Here is an 18,266-nt window from a genome sequence, read left to right on the forward strand (position 1 = left end):
GAAAATAAAGAAGGAAACACAGAAGAGATGCAAAAAGAATAGATTAAAAATGTCTACTTAAACAAGCAACAACCAGAATAGAGAAGGGAAGAAATAAGAGGAAGAAAAGGAAGAAAAAATATATATAGAAAATAAGAATTGACCAAGAATCAATTCAGAAAATGCAAAACCACTGGACCAATATCTGATGGTGTCTTGGAACTGGTGGCTGCCCTGGTCTGGAGGAGGGGCCTTCTGGTTCGGTCAGTGTCAATCTTCCTTTGTTAGATATGCAGTTACCAGGCACTGAGGGATGTGGTTTGGTATCAGTGGGTGCCACATCTACTGTGGGCCCGTTTTCTATTCCCTGAAGCCCCACCTTGTTGGGGATGGGTAGAAAAAATGGAGACATCCCAGTCTCTTCTCCCCAGACCGGTGTCCCAAACCACTCTGTTCAGGCTGCCCTCACAGTGCCGCGCGGGTGTGAGCGGGCCAGTTTGTCCCACTCCACAGTCTCCTGTGCCGCCCAGGTGCTTGGCTGGGATTCAAACCCTGATGTCTTAAAGGGTCCTATTCCGCCCACCCTGGTTCTGGGGTAGTGCCACTCCACCAGCCAGCCAACAAAGAACCTCTGACTGGCTGGTGCCTGCAGGGTCTTTTGTCCTTGGAATGTCTCTATACCTTCTTCTCACAGCACTCAGGGTAGGGGACTGCTCTCTCCCAGTGTGCCTCTGAGCTCACTACCAAGCTCCGGGCTGGCTCCCCTCCTTCCCAGGCGGGTGTACAGGGCAGCAGGCCCCAGTCTGGAGAAAGCCCCGCAACCCTGGGATGAGTTAGAAATTGGTTCTTTCTCCATTTTTTCTATTCCTCAGTTCATGGTTTTTCTTTTGTCCAAATACAATCCTATACTTCCAAGCCTCTCTTTCTCTTTCTTTTGTCTCCCCACGGAAGGGGATCCCTCCGCTCCATGCCTACTCTGCCCATTTTATCTCTCCCAATTCACAATCACACACCTGTGGCCTGCCAAGTTGTCCTCATGGGTCCCTGGAGATGTTTCTGTCACTCTGTAGCACGGATTCCTGGAATTCCAAGTCTTCTGGCTTCAATACTGCTGTTGTTTGAGGGACGAGGGAACTTCGGGTCCCCCTACTTCTTTTCAAAAATTTTAGAGCGACAGAACAAATCATGACTGCTACTAAAATTTCCATTATCAGTTGAATTCTATGGGTCTCTGCTACACTCATGAGTAACTTTATGTTTCATCTTGTTTTTCAACTGATGAAATAAGAATAGTATCATTACTAGATTATTTATGTTAATGTGGATTTTTCTCCTTGTCTGTAGTGGAAAAGTAAAAAAGCCACAAAATCTAATGTGTCATTCCTCCTTTGTTCTTTTTAACCTTTTTCTTTGTATAATAAAATTATGTATTTTATGACCAGGATCCTTTTTCCTTTAGCCATATTGCATTAGAAGATACTACATTCCACGGTGCCTCAGTGGCTCAGTCGGTTAAGTGTCTGACTCTTGATTTCGGCTCAGGTCATGATCTCACCATTTGTGAGATTGAGCCCAGCTTCAGCTGCTTCTCAGCATGGAGCCTGCTTGGGATTTTCTCTCTCCCTCCCTCTCTGCTCCTCCCCATCTCATGCTCTCTAAATAAATAAATAAATAAATATTAAAAAAAAAAGAAGATATGATCCTAGGATGTACACAGAAAGACAAATTCTCATTGAATGACAGAAATAGATGTAAGGGGAAGTATCATGGATGCCTAGAAATCTTCCAATTTCCTTCTGATTTTCTTATCTTTTGTCTTATTCATATCTGTGGAAATACATCTGTGTTCTGACAGACCACAGACCAGTATTTCTGTTCCTAGAGTTTTAAAATGTCTTTGCTTCTTTTGGTATTCAATGGCATATTGGAGGTGGAAAAATTAGGTAACAACTAGTTTAGTAAAACCTTAAAATATAAATTTGAGGAATCCATATAATGTTTCATGATGTCTAGTTGGTATTTACAAGTGGGTGGCTAGAGGAATATTGATGAGTCATTCATAAAGCTAAGATGATTTGACAACTTATATATTTAAACAAGAAAGTAGAAGGAAACTCTAAACTCTAAGGAAGATCACATAGATGAAAGAAGATGGAGAAGCAGTGAATGAGACAGAGTAGGAGTAGTGACATAGGGGATATGGAGATGAGGAGAATGTCGTGCCCTGAGAATAAGAAAAACAAATATTCCATAAAGATAGGTATGTCTAAAAATATGAAATGCTTTGCAAAGATGTCAAGAGGGGTGAACTCTTGGAAATATCATTTAATTTGGGAATTGGTATGACTTGGACCACCTTTGAAGGGGAGCTGTGACTTTCAACAAAATTGGCTGAATTACTTTCTTGAATAGAGAAGTGGAAAAAATGACTGATGCTAGAGAAGAAATGTGGGTGACTGTTGGTGGTTTAATGTATCTTAGTGAATAATGGATAGGGTAAAATCAGATGAGTAAAACTTACTTAAATGTTTAGTTGTTTTTATTTACTTTAGAATACAGTGCTTTATTCCATAATACCCATTTAAAGAATGTTATTTTAAGTATTGGTAATCTATGCCTTAAAGAGTGTTTCCAGAAGCCTTTCAAAGTTTAGCATGATCTTAATCATATCAATATACAAATTGAATCATATCAAATTCAAAACTAAAATTTAAACAAGAAATATTTTTGAACATTTGCATTAGTTTTGATGTGAGATGACCTATAACTTTTGCGAGGTATATCTAATGACTTCATGGTTTAGTTTTTGATCAAACTTGAAAACACTTAGTATTGAGTGTATGTATACAGACACGAATATATATTTTGTTTGTTTTAACAGAACATAAAGGAACAAGAAGGGATTTCAGAAGCTATGATAAGCCGTGGCAATTAAATGCAAAGAAGCCTAAAAAGTCAAAAAGTGACCTTGCTGTGTCTAATATTTCCCCACCGTCATCAGAATCCAAATCATGTAAGGAATTTTGTCATTCAAATGTTACTTAATGTAAGTATGTGTTACTAACAAAATGAAGAAAAGGTAAGAGTTGAAGCCTAACTTTTTATCTGATAATTCTGGCTGTTAATCCTAATGAATGTCATGTTCATTTTAGCAGTAACATTGAGCTGTATTTATATATATCTACTCACTCATATTCTCAAGCATGTTTAATTGGTTTAGAGCTTTTTGAGTATAATATTCTTTTAAAAATGTTAGCTGCTTGGAGCAGCTTCCTTGCCTCTTACAGCATTATATCACATTCAAAGCAACAGTAACCCTATATTTAATAGTCTATAAAAACAAATTAAATCTTTTAGAGTAGAGGGAAATAAAGGAGTTTTATATTAAAAAAACTTAGTAAAATTTTAAATGTTAATCCTTCTTTCTTCTGTTAGTCCCCCTCAGATTCTACTTCCTCAAAAATAATTTATATATTTTCATACCCTTTGAAATAGTTTGCATCTTTTATATCCTTTTCTTTGTACAGACTAGCGTATAAAATATGTGTGAGTTGATTTGCTTTATAAAACTGGTTTTAGACTATACACATTCTTGAGCAATTTGTTTTTATTATTTTAGAATATACTGTGGATGTATTTTCATGTTAAACTTAGATCTAAGTTATGCTTTTTAATGAATACATGCCGTAGCATGCTGTGAATGTGCCATAATTTATTTATTCCCCTATGGAAGGACAGTTAGATTGTTTACAGAGTTGTGCCACCACAAATTTTCACTGAAATAAATGAATATCTTGCAATTTCTGATAAAGTAAACAACCTTGTACATACATATATAAGTGTAGGTGTTCTCATTTCTTCATGATAATTTACCAGACATAAGATCACTGGGTCAGAGGGTCAGTATATTTTTAGTATAGTAAATATTTCAGATTACTTTTTTAAAAGGTAGTAGGAAAAGTATTTCAGAAGTCTGAGATTACCTTTGCTGTAACATTACCATATAAATATTTTAAAAATTATTTCATTTGGGGCGCCTGGGTGGCTCAGTCAGTTAAGCGTCCGACTTCGGCTCAGGTCACGATCTCGCGGTATGTGTGTTCGGGCCCCGCGTCGGGCTGTGTGCTGACTACTCAGAGCCTGGAGCCTGTTTCAGATTCTGTGTCTCCCTCTCTCACTGACCTCCCCCATTCATGCTCTGTCTCTCTCTGTCTCAAAAATAAATAAATGTTAAAAAAAAAATTAAAAAAAAATTATTTCATTTTATTTTAATCAAAATGAAAATATACATGGTTTGAAAAGTAGTATTACAGGCTTCTAACATGGAACCACTTTGAATTCTTTCAGATGTTTCAGAGCTACACAAGTTTACATATCAAAACATACAAGTTACTTGCACAGTTCACTTTTACTTTTTAAATTTGAGGCATCAGCTTTTGACCTCCTTGTAAGATTTTGTGACTTCAGACCTCAGGCCCACCTCATCCCCCGAACACAAACATGCAGATATTTCAAATGTTGAATATATACTCCACATCGATATTATTATGGCTATATTAATTAGTCTTTATTCCAACAGAGACATCGATGTCCAACTATTAATTTCTTTCTAGAACTAGTAATTGTTTTATTTTTGTATTTGCTTTGTTTTCTGTGTATTCCTCACTAATCCTTCCTCAAGCCTTGCCTTAAAGTACTGAATACTCAGTATGATCAAATTCATCAAGTAATCCTAACTTTGATCTTATTTTATTTTATATTTTATATTTTATTCCATAAAAAAAAGTAGAGACCTCTCTTTTACAGCCCTGTGTGCTCTTGCTGAAATTTTGGTTTCTTAGTTTTGAGCCTTTTTCTCAACTGTCTTCTGAGACCATCCTTCTCTGCTATCCTGAAGATTCTCTTTTCCTTTCTCTTAGGGAGGGTCACCTATTTCCTGAATCCTAAGTCTTTCCACTTTGGGGTTTATTTATTCATTTTGTTAGAGAATCTCTACTACGAACTTTCTGAAAAAATGATTGGAAGATAAATGGTTTGAATCCTCACAAACTCTAAGAAGTAATTTTCAGTTGGAAATGTGAAGGAATTTCTCCTGTGTCTTCTAGGGCAAGAATGGCTATTGAGGAGTCTGATGAGAGTTTGATTTGCTATTTCTGTCTCTGAAAGCTTTTCAAGATCTTTCTTTACTGCCCCTGTTATAAAATTTTGCCTTGAATTGAATTGAATTGATGTCTTGAATTGTTCTGGACATTTAATGGATCCTTCCAATCTGAAAAACAAGTTTTTATATCCTATTACCTTGGCATTTGTCTTCCTTGATTGATGCTTTAGTGTTAACTGTTATGAAATGTTCACCTTTTTGGGCATCTCTCCGTGGCATTAGATTTCAGTATTCTCTACTTTGCTGAATCCAGTTACCACTCCTCAGTTTGTTTTGCATCTTCCAAAAAAGATTTGCTATCTCTTGTCTAATAATGTCTTCTCTTCTTGTTCAACTAATTATTTGACAAAAAAATCTTTAATCTAATTTTAGTAAGAATTTGGGGGAAGTAAAGCTAGATGTGTTCAGTCTTCTGTTTTATCAGAAGATAGTAAAATTTCTTAAAAATATTTACTAATTGCTAATGAGGAAGTTAGTAATTATTTTTTAAGCTGCTGAAACATACTTTGCTTGTATATTTTCCCTAAATTATAGAAATTATTGGTTTTAAATTAGTACCCGAATTTTCTTTTTTTTTCTTAAATATTGTCATACTTTCCTTTACTAGTTCAGTGAAAACATTTCTTAAAACCCAGCTTTGTAACTTCCCTCTGTTTGCCCATAAGAAAACCATATCCAAAACAAACATTTTTATTCTGTACATTGATCTTGACACAATCTCTCACATGATGATGAATAGTAAGTTTTTATCATTATGTAGCATGCTTATGGAGTAATCATTTTTTTTAAAACATAGTGCCAAGGTCAGTAGATCATCCTAAGTGGAACTGGCGAATTAAACCAGAAAGCCGTGATTTTGATGAATTGAACCACATCCTTCAAGAGAGCAAGAAGCTGGGAAAAGCCCTTGAGAATCTTTCTCGAAGTAAGTTCATTTACTTGATTATAATTGAAATTCCTAACCAGTATTAAAGTAGAAATATTTATTCCAATTTCCAGTAACCCATTTCCAACATCCTCATTATAATTACATGAGAGCTTGTGATAGTGTGTGTGAGATTGGAAATGAGGATTGATCTTGCAATTTACACACATTCCTGGGAAGACTGGCATATAGAGTAGGAGGAGCTGTAGACACTCCACCCCACCCTGTCTCTTGCCCTTGCTGTTTGACTCCAGTCTCTACAAGGTCTCTGTTACCCAAGTCAGCTGCACATGTAATGGTCTTACTCATTCTTCTCTTTTGAACCTCATTGTTTTATGTCATCCTAATTAGTAAACATACCATTTGATTTCATGAGTTTTTGATGTCTCTAAATCTCTCAGGGTAGCAACGGGGCAGATTCTTCTTAGAATCCTTTCAGAACCTAGCAACATATTTAAAAAAAAAATCATTCTGTAATCCAAGGCCTAGGTTAGAGGTTTTGCTCTGCCACTTATGAATAACCCCAGGTAAATCATTAAACCTCCAGTGAGCCTTGGTTCTCTCGTCTCCAGAGTAGGAAGACATGGTCTGTCTCCTTTTGATAGGTGTGAAAGTTTAAAATTACATATTTCAAGTAAAAAACTTTAAAATATTACTGTCATGAGAATAGGCAATCAAATATTTTGATTTGATAAATGCTTTCTATATGTGTAGATATACATTTATACCTTGTGGTTTTAGTAGTAGTGGGTTCAAAGTATTCCTGCCTTCCTCGGGTTCTTACATATCTCTCAATTTTAAAATTAGGTGCCTTCAGAAGCCCACTAATGCTATGATCTTACTAAAATTTTCTTCTGCCATATGGAATATTAAAAATTCTTAAATAGAAGATAGGATACTAGCACATCCTAGTGGATTCTATTTTAGAATCTGTATGTTTCTTTACATAGCACAGTTGTACCAGCTTCATGACTTGTATCAAAGTTAAAATTGCCTGGGGGGATGAGCAAATTGGGTGAAGAGGAGTGGGAAATACAGGCTTTCATTTAGGGAATGAATAAGTCATGGGAATAAAACGCACAGCATAGGGAGTTTAAAAAATTAAAATTGTCCCTTGGTATGTTTGGGGAGAAATAATATGTGTATGGAATATATATGCATTTGTATATTGTATATAATTATAGATATTTACACATTACATTTTATTGTATTATAATTTTACATATAGAGATTGAGTTTTTTTTCATACCTCTTAGTTCATAGCTCACTAGAGCCTTTTTTGGATTTTTTTGTGCAGTGAACCCACGTCACAAGTTAATTTACCTTATCATAGGGTCTTATAAATTTTAAATTAATTTTAAAAATTTTAATTTCAGTATAATTAACATACAGTGTTATATTAGTTTCAGGTGTACAGTGTAGTGATTGAACAGTACTTTTACTCGGTGTTCATCATGATACGTGTACTTTTCAATCCCCATCACCTAATTTAGCCCCCTCCTACCTCCCCTTGGTAACCATCAGCTTGTTCTCTATAATTAAGAAGAATCTATATCTTGGTTTGTTTCTCTCTTTTTTCCTTTGTTCATTTGTTTCTTAAATTACACATATGAGTGAAATCATATGGTATTTGTCTTTCTCTGATTTATCTCAGCATTATATTCTCTAGATCCATCCATGTTGTTGCACATGGCAAGATTTCATTCTTTTTTATAACTGAATAATATTTCATTGTGTATGTATATATGTGTATATATACACATACACACACACACACACACACACACACACACACACACACACCACATCTTCTTTATCCATTCATCTGTTGATGGACACTTGGGCTACATCTATAATTTGGCTATAGTAAATAATGCAGCAATAAACATAGTGATTAATATCTTTTGAATTCGTGTTTTCGTGCTCTTTGGGTAAATACTCAATAGTGGGATTACTGGATCATATCAGAATTCTATTTTTAATTTTGGCGGAACCCGCATACTGTTTTCCACAGTGGCTCCACCAGTTTGCATTCCCACCAACAGTACACAAGGGTCCCCTTTTCTCTGCATCCTCAACGACACTTGTTGTTTCTTACAGTTTTTATTTTAGCCATTCTGACAGGTGTGAAGTGATATCCCCTTGTAGTTTTGATTTGCATTTCCCTGATGATGAGTGATGTTGAGCATCACTTTTCATACGTTTGTTGGCCATCCGGATGTCTTTGGAGAAATGTCTCTTCCTGTCTTCTGCCCATTTTCAATTCTTTGTTTTTAGTGGGTTTAGTTGTATAAGTTTTTTATATATTTTGGTATGTCATTTTCACATATTTTCTCCCATTCTATAGGTTGCCTTTTCGTTTTGTTGATTATTTCCTTTGCTGTGCAGAGGCTTTTTATTTTGATGTATTACCAACAGTTTATTTTTGCTTTTGTTTCTGTTGCCTCAGAGGACCTATCTAGAAAAACTTTGCTAAGGCCGATGTCAGAGAAGTTACTGCCTGTACTGTCTTCTAGGGTTTTTATGGTTTGGGGGCTCACATTTAGGTCTTTAATCCATTTTGAATTTATATTTGTATATGGGGTAAGAAAGCGGGCCACTTTCATTCTTTTGCATGTTGCTGTCCAGTTTTCCCAACACCATTTGTTGAAGAGACCATCTTTTTCCCATTGCATAGGATCTTATAATTTTGCTATTAGTAGAAATTCTCTGCTTGTGATTTAAGAAGACCTTACCTTTGGCTTTGGAAGAAATAATGATAAAGTGAATTTGGCTTATTACTATATTATGTTCATGAAGTAAGTCTTATTCTATTAATATGTCAAAGGTTTATATTAATATGTATAAATCTTACCCCTTTGGGCAGAGCCTGTGGCTCTTTATAGTCTCAATTTATCTAAAAACATGAATTAAAAGAAAGATGATTGAAGAATGTGCCCAATTATGGCACAGATATAGTATTTTTGTTCTTTAAAATATGATTCATTGCCTTATAGACATTTGTTATATCACTGTTAATTTGTAGGAAAACATTTGGCCTGTCCCTAAAGCTTTTTTATTTGATTTTATTTTTATGTTTTTAGAGAGAGAGAGCACAAGCAGAGGAAAGGGGCAGAGGAGGAGAGAGAGAGAATCTTAAAGTGGCTTCATGCTCAGTGCAGAGCCTGATGTGGGGCTCGATTCCATGACCTTGCGATCATGATTTGAGCCAAAATTGAGTTGGACACTCAACCAACTGAACCACCCAGACGCCCCTAAAACCTTTTTTTAAAAATGTTTATTTATTTTGAGGGAAAGAGGGAGAGTGCACGCTGGAGAGGGGCAGAGAGAGGGAGAGAGAGAAACCTAAGCAGGCTCCAGTCTCAGTGCACAGCCTGATCCGAGACTCCATCTTGTGAACCATGAGATCATTATCTGAGCAAAATCAAGAGTCAGACGCTTAACTGACTGAGCCACCTAGGCACCCCAAAAACGTTTTAATAAAGGACTTTGATGGCCTTTCAGTTACATGTTTGCCCAGTTGAATGACAAAAACATCAAGGTTCAAGCTATGGTCTGTCTCAAGAAAACTTGGGTGTGGCCTTTTCTGAGTCCTGTGATCAGAGGCTATTGGAGGGCTATAACAGGGGACTCATTTAATCCTTTTTTTAAAAAAAATTTTTTTAATGTTCATTTTTGAGAGAGACAGAGAGAGCATGAGCCAGAGATGGGTAGAGAGAGAGGGAGACACAGAATCCAAAGCAGGCTCCAGGCTCTGAGCTGTCAGTACAGAGCCCAATGCACAACTCGAACTCACAAACTGTGAAATCATGACCTGAGCCGAAGTCGTTTGCTTAACCACCTGAGCAACCCAGGTGCCCCAGGTGCCCCAGGACTCATTTAATTCTTGAAGGAAATCTGGAGAAACAGAAATGGCTAGAAGGCAGTCCTTGGTGGGAGAGCAGAAGAGGTGCAGATACGGCACATTATTCTTGGGACAAAGTCAGGGCCAAGGAAGCAATCAGGTGAGTCAGTAGCTCAGCCAGAAATAAGGTGTAATGTTCAGCTTCTATGTATATGATGGAGAATTGCTTTTGGCTTCTCTTGATGATTTTAAGAGGGCTTTAATTTTTGTGGCAGTAGTGGTGGGGGGTGGGGTTAGAGAGCAGGTCTTCACATATGGAGGGATTGCTCTTCTCTCCCTTTAAGTGTTTTTGAGTCTCTTTTGGAACAAAATGCTGCTTTCTTGGAATGACCTGACTTTTTGTGATTTTCAATATCTGAGGTTTAATACAAACTTTCTGTCTTAGGCCCAACATGTGACTAACTACTAAGTTATTAGTTTGCCTGAGATGACCAGTGTAAATTAGTAGAAATGCAGCTTTACCATTTACTGGTGTTTATTTAGCAGTCTGTATGCCCATTATTTAACTATGTAATCACCAACTTAGTTCTTTACCTTCCTGAAGCAGAATGTCATTAATTCTTATTCGATTTTATAATAGCTTCAGGTTGGTAACTCTTTCTCTAACCTAATCTCCCATCTCTAATGATTGTTTTGCATTGTTTTATTTACTAAGACATAGGAAATGGACTTTTTCTTCCAGGCATGGTCAAAGTGATTATTCAGTGTCATGTTATTGTGGACCTTTCTCTCCAGTGCCATAGCTGTTGATAGGAAAGTTTGAAAATTTTTAGTGATCTCTTAATTTTTGTAGTTTCTGATAGAATTCTCTCTGGCAAGGTTTGCTTTATCTCAGTTGTACTTTCCAAAAGATGTGACATATTTTGGAAGTATTTGTTGTTTACCTCAGACTGACAGCAAAAAATCATTTATATCTCTCAAAATGATAGAATTATCTCAGCTCTGCAGCTGTCAGCTTATCCAGGCTTCAATTCTCTCTCTGTCTCTCTCTTTCTCTTCCTCAGTCTCTCTCTCTCTCTCTCCTGACAGGATTGAAATAATAACGGGAAAGACTAGGTATTCTCTTCAGTTTGCAAATGGGAATTTTGTTTCAGTAACAACTGTACCATGCTTTTTTTTCCTGGCTTTTTGCAAACCTTTCAATGTAATGCTTTATCTTAAAGTCAGTCAATAACTGTGACTCTCTTTATGTTATGATTCCCTTAAAAAGTAGATGTGTTAGAAAAACTTGCAGTGTCTTGTAATGCTGCATAGTCATGATATGGTAGGCATAGTGGATTTTTGGTTCCTGGATCCCTCCTTTTGCCGCATTTCCAAATGTTCTTCAAACCTGACTTTCATATTCCAAGAGCCTGGACTCATGCCTTTTCCTTCAAGTGTTGGTTTCCATCTGACTTTCAAGTAGTGAGAAAAATTGTTTTTGAATAGGGAAGTTGCAAAGATACAAGACCTTCACATTCCCAAATAATGTATCTCTTTTAGTAGCTGTGATTGAAGGGCCTTACTTAGGGCAGCATCCTTCTCAGTGCATTATATTAGGGCCCATCATCATACTACTGGTGATACTAACCTCAGTCAGTTGGTTAAGGTGCTGTCTACCAGCTTTCACCATTATAAAGTTAATACTGTTCCTTTTTGTAGTTAATAAATATCTTAGGAAAGATACATGAAGCCTTAATAAATATCTTAGGAAAGATACATGAAGCCTTCGAAAATATCATGTTTCTTTTTCACACTTTCACCCAGTAATTTCAGCATCCGTTGGTGACTCTTGCCTAGAACAATTATTACTGTGGTTTTCTAAAAGACAGTTTCTATCATCCCTTTATTCATTGTAATTCTTCTTTAATGGAGAGAAGGGAAAATGGACTTACAACCACCCCCAACGTAACAGGGGCCTACTTATCTTTGCTTGTGACCGGTCATACTTCTGTTTAATATTTATATATGCATATGGATATTAATATGGGTATATATGTAGATATGGATATGAATGTGAGTATAGATATAAACATTTTTCTATAGGTATTGATATAAAGAAAATAAAATACATATCGTAAAGTTAATTCATACTGATTTTTCTTGGGAATCCCAAGTGGGCATTGCGCTGTCAGCACAGAGCCTGGCGCGGGGATCCATCTCTCACAGATCGTGAGGTCATGACCTGAGCCAAAATCAAGAGTTGGGCACTTAACTGACTGAGTCACCCAGGCGCCTCCCAGCTTTGAGTATATCATTTGACCTGCTTCCTCAAATTTCCTCTTTTGTAAAATGAAGTAATTTATCCCGGATTACCATTAAGACCTCTCCAGTTTTCACAAGTCTTTGTTTTAATGATCTATAATTTATATTCCAAAGTTAAATGTACTCACGGCTTACAGATTGTGGTTCCTCCTGCTTGCATTCTTTCTAGCTCTTTGTTATCCTCACTCTTGTTCTTCCTGAATTGTGACCTTCAGTACATTGGAGTGTCTGCAGTATATTTGCACTTCATTCTTTTTCATCTTTTTTTCTTGCTTCCCCTGCCCATACTGAACTATGGGCTTGTGTCACCATTATTCTTGTTCCCTGTTGTTTCCATTCTTCTGCTGTGTCTCTGTGTGAAATTCCCATCTTGGTGTAAGTGCTGCAGTCTTCGGTTCTTCACCAGTAAGGCTGAGAGCTCCAAGGAAAAATGGCAGGGTCCAGCTGAACCCTACATCTAGATTCTTGGTTTTCAGCACTGTTACTTATCTTGGTCAGTCCCTCCCTTTCTCTACTCTTCTGCAACTATGAAAAACCCACACAATAATCTTCACACCCATATTTATTTCCTGCCTCACTGTTTTAGCAATTAGCTTGCCTCCAGCTTCATAGAAAAACTTAACTGTAAAATGTGTAAAATGTGTTCCCCTCTACCCATCTGCATACGAAAATACATCCACATCTATCCTGCCCTTCTCAATGGAGGAGTTGTTCCTCTTGTTTAAGGCTAAGCTTTCCACCCATGATCTTGATCCCATTTCCTTCCCATTCCTCTGAGATCTGATTCCCATTAATCATTTTGTCTTTTCTATATGTGGAACTCTTTCTAATTCCAGTCCCACTGATACTGGTTTTATGATGCTGGGAAAATTTCTTAACTTCTCTGTGTCTCAATTACCTTTTCTGTAAAATTGCAATATGTATCATTAATTATGATTAATTATGATACATAATTGCTAATTAAATATTAGATATTATATTTCTATTACTGTGTCACAGATGACCACAAACTTAGTGGCTTTAAAAAAATACCAATTTACTACCTTATAGTTTCTGTGGCTCGGGAGTACAGGCGTAGGTTAGTTGAGTCCTCTACTCTGCGTCTAGGCAAGCTGAAATTAAGGTGCTGGTTGGTGCTGTGATCTCACCCGAGGCTTCGGGGTCTCTTTCTATGCTCATTCAGGTCATTGGCCAAATTTAGTCCTTGCTGTTGTAGTACTAAGATCTCTGTTTTCTCATTGGCTATTGGCTGGGGATTGCTCTTAGAAACAGAGGCCATTCTCAGGTTCTTGCTTTGTGATCTTCTGGTAATGGTAGTTCACAACTACATCTTTGAATGCACTGAGGAGCATCTCTCTGAAGCTTGGCCTTCTTTTAAAAGGCTCCTTTGACTAGGTCAGGGCCATCCAAGATAATGTCTCTTCTGATTTACTCACTGAACCAGTTAGTAACCAAATCATGAGAATGATATCCTTTCATATTCATATTTGTAGTCCTACCATGCAGACTCAAGGAGAAAGGAGTACACAATTGTGTACCTTGGGGACCATCTTAGAATTCTGCCTACCACATATATTATAAGTGTATTACTGCTTATCCCTAATATCCTGTAACATGCTCCAGCTGAGCATGGCCCAACAGAAATGTAATGTGAGCCACATTACATTTTATATTTTCAAACAGGCACATTACAATAAAGCAAAAAGAAACCTGTAAAGTTAATTTTAATAAAATATTTTCTTTAGCCCAGTGTATCTAAGTTATCCATTAAACTTGTATTCCATATTAAAATTATTATTGGGATATTTTTTTCATACCAGGTCTTCAAAGTTAGTTGTGAATTTTAGTTTACGTCACATCTCAGTTTGAACTAGCCACATTTCGAATATTCAGCAGCCACATGATGAGTGGCTACCATTGGCTACCACAGCTGTAATTAATGTTAAAAACAAACACCCATGAAAAATCTTCTCTTGAGTTTGAGTTACCTCAAGACGTCAGAATTTCTTCTTCCTCTTTGATACAAATTTTGAAAAGAAATGGTGAACACTCATTATCTCTGCTTGTTTCTCCTCCTTTCTCCCCTCAATGTGGCTCTGTGATTGCACCTATCATTCTATTGAAACCTTTCTCACTGTGGTCACCAGTTGAACCCAGATGGTCAAACTGAATGAACACTTTTCCAGTCCTCATCTTACAAAATTGCTCTGGTAGTTTTAACACCATTGATTATTCTGTCTGTCTTCGGACTCTCAGATCTGCTCTCTGGGCCCAGGCCCTCATTTGATCTTCTCGGATGCCCTTCACACCATTTCTTACAGGTTTCACAACGGCGCTCCTCTGTCTTCCCGGCCACTTTGAATGCTGTTCCCACAAGTCATCGTTTGTTCTCTCAAATGTTCTGTTTCCATTGTCATCCTCCCTCACAGTTACAGTGGTCAGCCCCACACAGCTAACTCAATTGAGTATATTTCCCATCCAGACTGTTTACACTTCGTGGAAAATGTTTGAAGCCTATCTGCATTCGGATATCCCACTGCCGCGCAAAACTCGGTGTGTCTAAGTAGGTCATACACCTCTCTTCAAACATGGCTTTTCTTCCTCATGCTTCTTCTTAGGTGACAGCACCATCACTTTCCAGTTCTCACAGACTGGAACCTTACAGATTCCTTTCTCTTCCTAACTGTTCGTAAGTAATTAATTACAAAATCTTGCTCATCTGCCCTCTATCTTGGGTTTGATTCTCTTCTCTACCCCTAGTTCATACTCTCAACATCACTGGCCAAATCATTGGTTTATCCATTTAACATGTTCTGTTTGGTTTCATTTCATTCCTGCCCCGTGATGGAGAAAAACAGATGCAGTCCCTGCCCTTACTGAGCTAGTGGCTGGCTGGATTGCATAACCTGTGTTAGGGGAATCTCATGGCCAGAATCTCTGTGGCTGAATACGACGTAAGTATTTTCCCCTCAAAAAGTAGTTCAGTCTGGTGTGGTAGGGATGCAGACTACTTCCCTCCTGTTACTTTGCAGTCTTCAGTACATGGCCTCCAACGGTCCTGCAGAAGGGAGAAATAGATCGGAAGCCTCGAGGCAAAAGTGTGGTGCATTCCCTCTGACCACATTGCACAACTAGCTGTGAGGCTGGGAAACGTAGTCTAGCTTGTGGGCGCAGGACAGATACGGAAATGGCTTGAGGAATGAACAACCAGTCTTGCCCACACTCTTGTTTCTCAGTTCCTCCAGTCCCTTGCTGTGATCAGTGTGATGGATCCAAAGTGAAAACCTGACACCAAGTTCTTGCAGATATTCAGTGTTTCCTTAAAACCTCATAGAATGTGCCACTTGATCTGACCCGGTCTCCTGTATCATCTTTCAAGGCTTATCGTCTAGCCATTTATGCACCAGCGACACAGGAGTTTTTCACACTTATTGAACGTCCTTTATTTCACATTTTTGCTTATGTTGTCCCTGTACCCTGAAATGTCACCGTCACTTCTCTCTATAGATTCCATTTTAGCCAAGCTAAATCCTATTCCTCTCTCTAGGCTCAGCTTAAATATCATTTCTTCCAAAATGAATTACTGTTGCTGTCCTTCCTGGACTGGATTTGGTGCCCCCTTTTTGTGCTTCTGTATTTTTCTCTGAACACACTTACTTGCTATTTGTGCTTATCTATTGAAGGAGTTACGCTTAAAAATAAATAGGTAAGTAAGTAGGTAAATAACAAACTAAAAGCTCCCTGTTGGATGATATTGGTCAGTAGAATCTTTTCCTTAGCAAAGTTCTGTTTCCAGGGTAGCAGGGCTGCCAGCATTTTCTGAGCCTAAGGCTTTTGCTGCTCTTAGCATTTTTCCCTGAAGTGAAGCAGCAATAGGATGAGTATCTTTAGTCCATCCAGACATCAGTCTATAGATTGCAGCTCATGAGAAACACTGGCTGGAACTTTGCCACGGAAAAGAACCCAGCTGCTGAGAGGATGGAAGACAGATATTTATGTTCCGTGACTGATAATAGCAGTCTGGACTCAGCCAAGAAAAAAATAACAAATGACTTTTTTAGTTGGTTAATCATGAACATACCCAGAAAGTCTTGCCTGACAAACAGCCTGAGGAGTTGGAGAATGACAGCCTGGGAGTGAGAAGGAAGCAGATAACGCAGCAGTTGTTTATCCATTCATTGCCGCACGGATTCATCTGGTCCTCATACATGCCTGTGGGGGTACAAGATGGCTCACATGTGCACCCAGACCTCAAGTTCACTGGTTAGTAAGAGAGATAGGTGTGAGAAGCAGGATTTCAAAGCCTTGTAAGAGACACCTTACGGGAGCTTATGGGAGCATCAAAGAGCCTCCAGCAAGGGGTTTAGGGCCAACCTGATGGAAACTGTATCTGAATGGAGTCTAGAAGGATGAAATGGTAAAGCTAGGGTGAAAGGAGAGTGGAGATATATCATGGGGAAGGAGGCATGTGTGTAAGAGGAAAGTTTTATACTGTTGATGCACAAAGGAGAAAGCAAGTAAAAAAGGCAATGAAGAAGGAAGTCTAGGTGGCAGGGGAGTCAGGGGGTGGGGGCTTCTATGCTACAGGGATCTTGTAAGCAACCGCCATCCCATGCTTTTGAATAATCACTCTGGGACAGTGATTATGGTTCACGCCTCAAGGCAAAGATGAGATGAAAAAAGCCCAATGAAGCCACGGGATAGAAAAGAGAGAATGGACTTAAGAAAATGTGGATTATTATATGACTAACAGTTTTTGGTTCTTATGAAGGAAGGGTGCACATAAAGAGAGAAGAAAGTGTTTGTTTTAGTTTTTGGTTTTGTTTATAATCAAGGTGCCTGGTGCTGTCTCTAGTTCAAATAAGAATTTGTTTTCTGTTTTGGTTTTGTTTATAATCAAGGTGACTGGGTGCTGTCTCTACCTCATATAAGGTTTGGGTGTGAAGGAGGAGTATTGTTTCACAGCCCGGTTTCAGATACAGAAGGCACATCCAGGTGTTGTGGATAGCTCTTCTCTGGTCCCGGCAGACAAGCACATACATATAAAAGTTGCCTATTTGGAGATACTTGATTAGGGATAAGGATGAGGGGATCTTCAGCGCAGAGACAAAGACAGCCACCAACATACACCATCAACATTTGAGATATAAGTAGACAAGTGATTTAGCTGAGAAGAACGGAAAGGGTGGAATGAAAACCAAGCTAGAATGTTCTCATAAAAATCAAAGGGGAAAAGTATTTCAGGAAACCGAGGTGTCTGAAGTGGCAGACAAGTTTATAAGAAAAAGATGGAAATATATTCCGAATTCTGTGCTGTTGTCTTCAAGCCCTACTTCCATTGTTCACTGCTGTGAGACTCATAATAGTGAAAAATTGGAAATTGAATATTTTTTATTATTAGAGAAATGGATAAAGAAATCATGGTGCATTCACACAATGGCACACTGTATAGCCATTAAAAATGATGTAGAAAATAGTAATATAAAATACAGTTAGATATGCTTTAAATAAAAAGCAGGTAACACAGGTGTGTATGTTTTGTTTTAATTTTATCGTATATATGCCTATATAGACATACAGTATTTGTATGTATGCCTGTACATGTGTACAAAATTATGTGAAAGAATTCATAACCAGCTGTTATCATTAGTTGTCTGTGAATGGAGTCTTGTTTTCCTTTTTCCCCGTATTATGTCTTCTGTATTTTTCTGTGATTAAGATGTACCGGCTTCATAAAGTGAAATAAAATAGGATATCTTTTTGTAGTAGAAAGTGTTCCATATGATTATATGATCAGGATGTGTATAGAGACGTTTCAAGAGAATAGCGGAAGCAGAGGCTAGTATGTAGGGGAAGGAAGAGTTAATGGACAGTAAGGAAGAGATACAAGGAGTATAAACACTTTGAAAAGTTTTGATGAGAAAAGAAAAGGTGTGAAAGAGAACATTATAGTGGAGGAAAGTCAAGGATGTTAGGATTTTGAGTTATTTTGGTTTGGTTTCCTTTAGTTTCATGCACATGTGTGCATGTGTCTATGAGGGAGAGAGAGAAAG

The 18,266-nt window shown here is 37.7% G+C and overlaps 1 protein-coding gene across 1 annotated transcript in view; it reads left to right on the forward strand.

The window, feature by feature from the left end:
* The window catches only part of C14H8orf34 (chromosome 14 C8orf34 homolog), a 407,132-nt gene that overhangs the window by 91,602 nt on the left and 297,264 nt on the right, over positions 1-18,266 (forward strand). The window contains 2 exon segments of the mRNA XM_058699771.1: positions 2,861-2,992; positions 5,937-6,065. Coding sequence (XP_058555754.1) covers positions 2,861-2,992; positions 5,937-6,065 — 261 coding nt within the window.

Source organism: Neofelis nebulosa, chromosome 14 (assembly GCF_028018385.1).
Source record: "Neofelis nebulosa isolate mNeoNeb1 chromosome 14, mNeoNeb1.pri, whole genome shotgun sequence".
Taxonomy (NCBI): domain Eukaryota; kingdom Metazoa; phylum Chordata; class Mammalia; order Carnivora; family Felidae; genus Neofelis; species Neofelis nebulosa.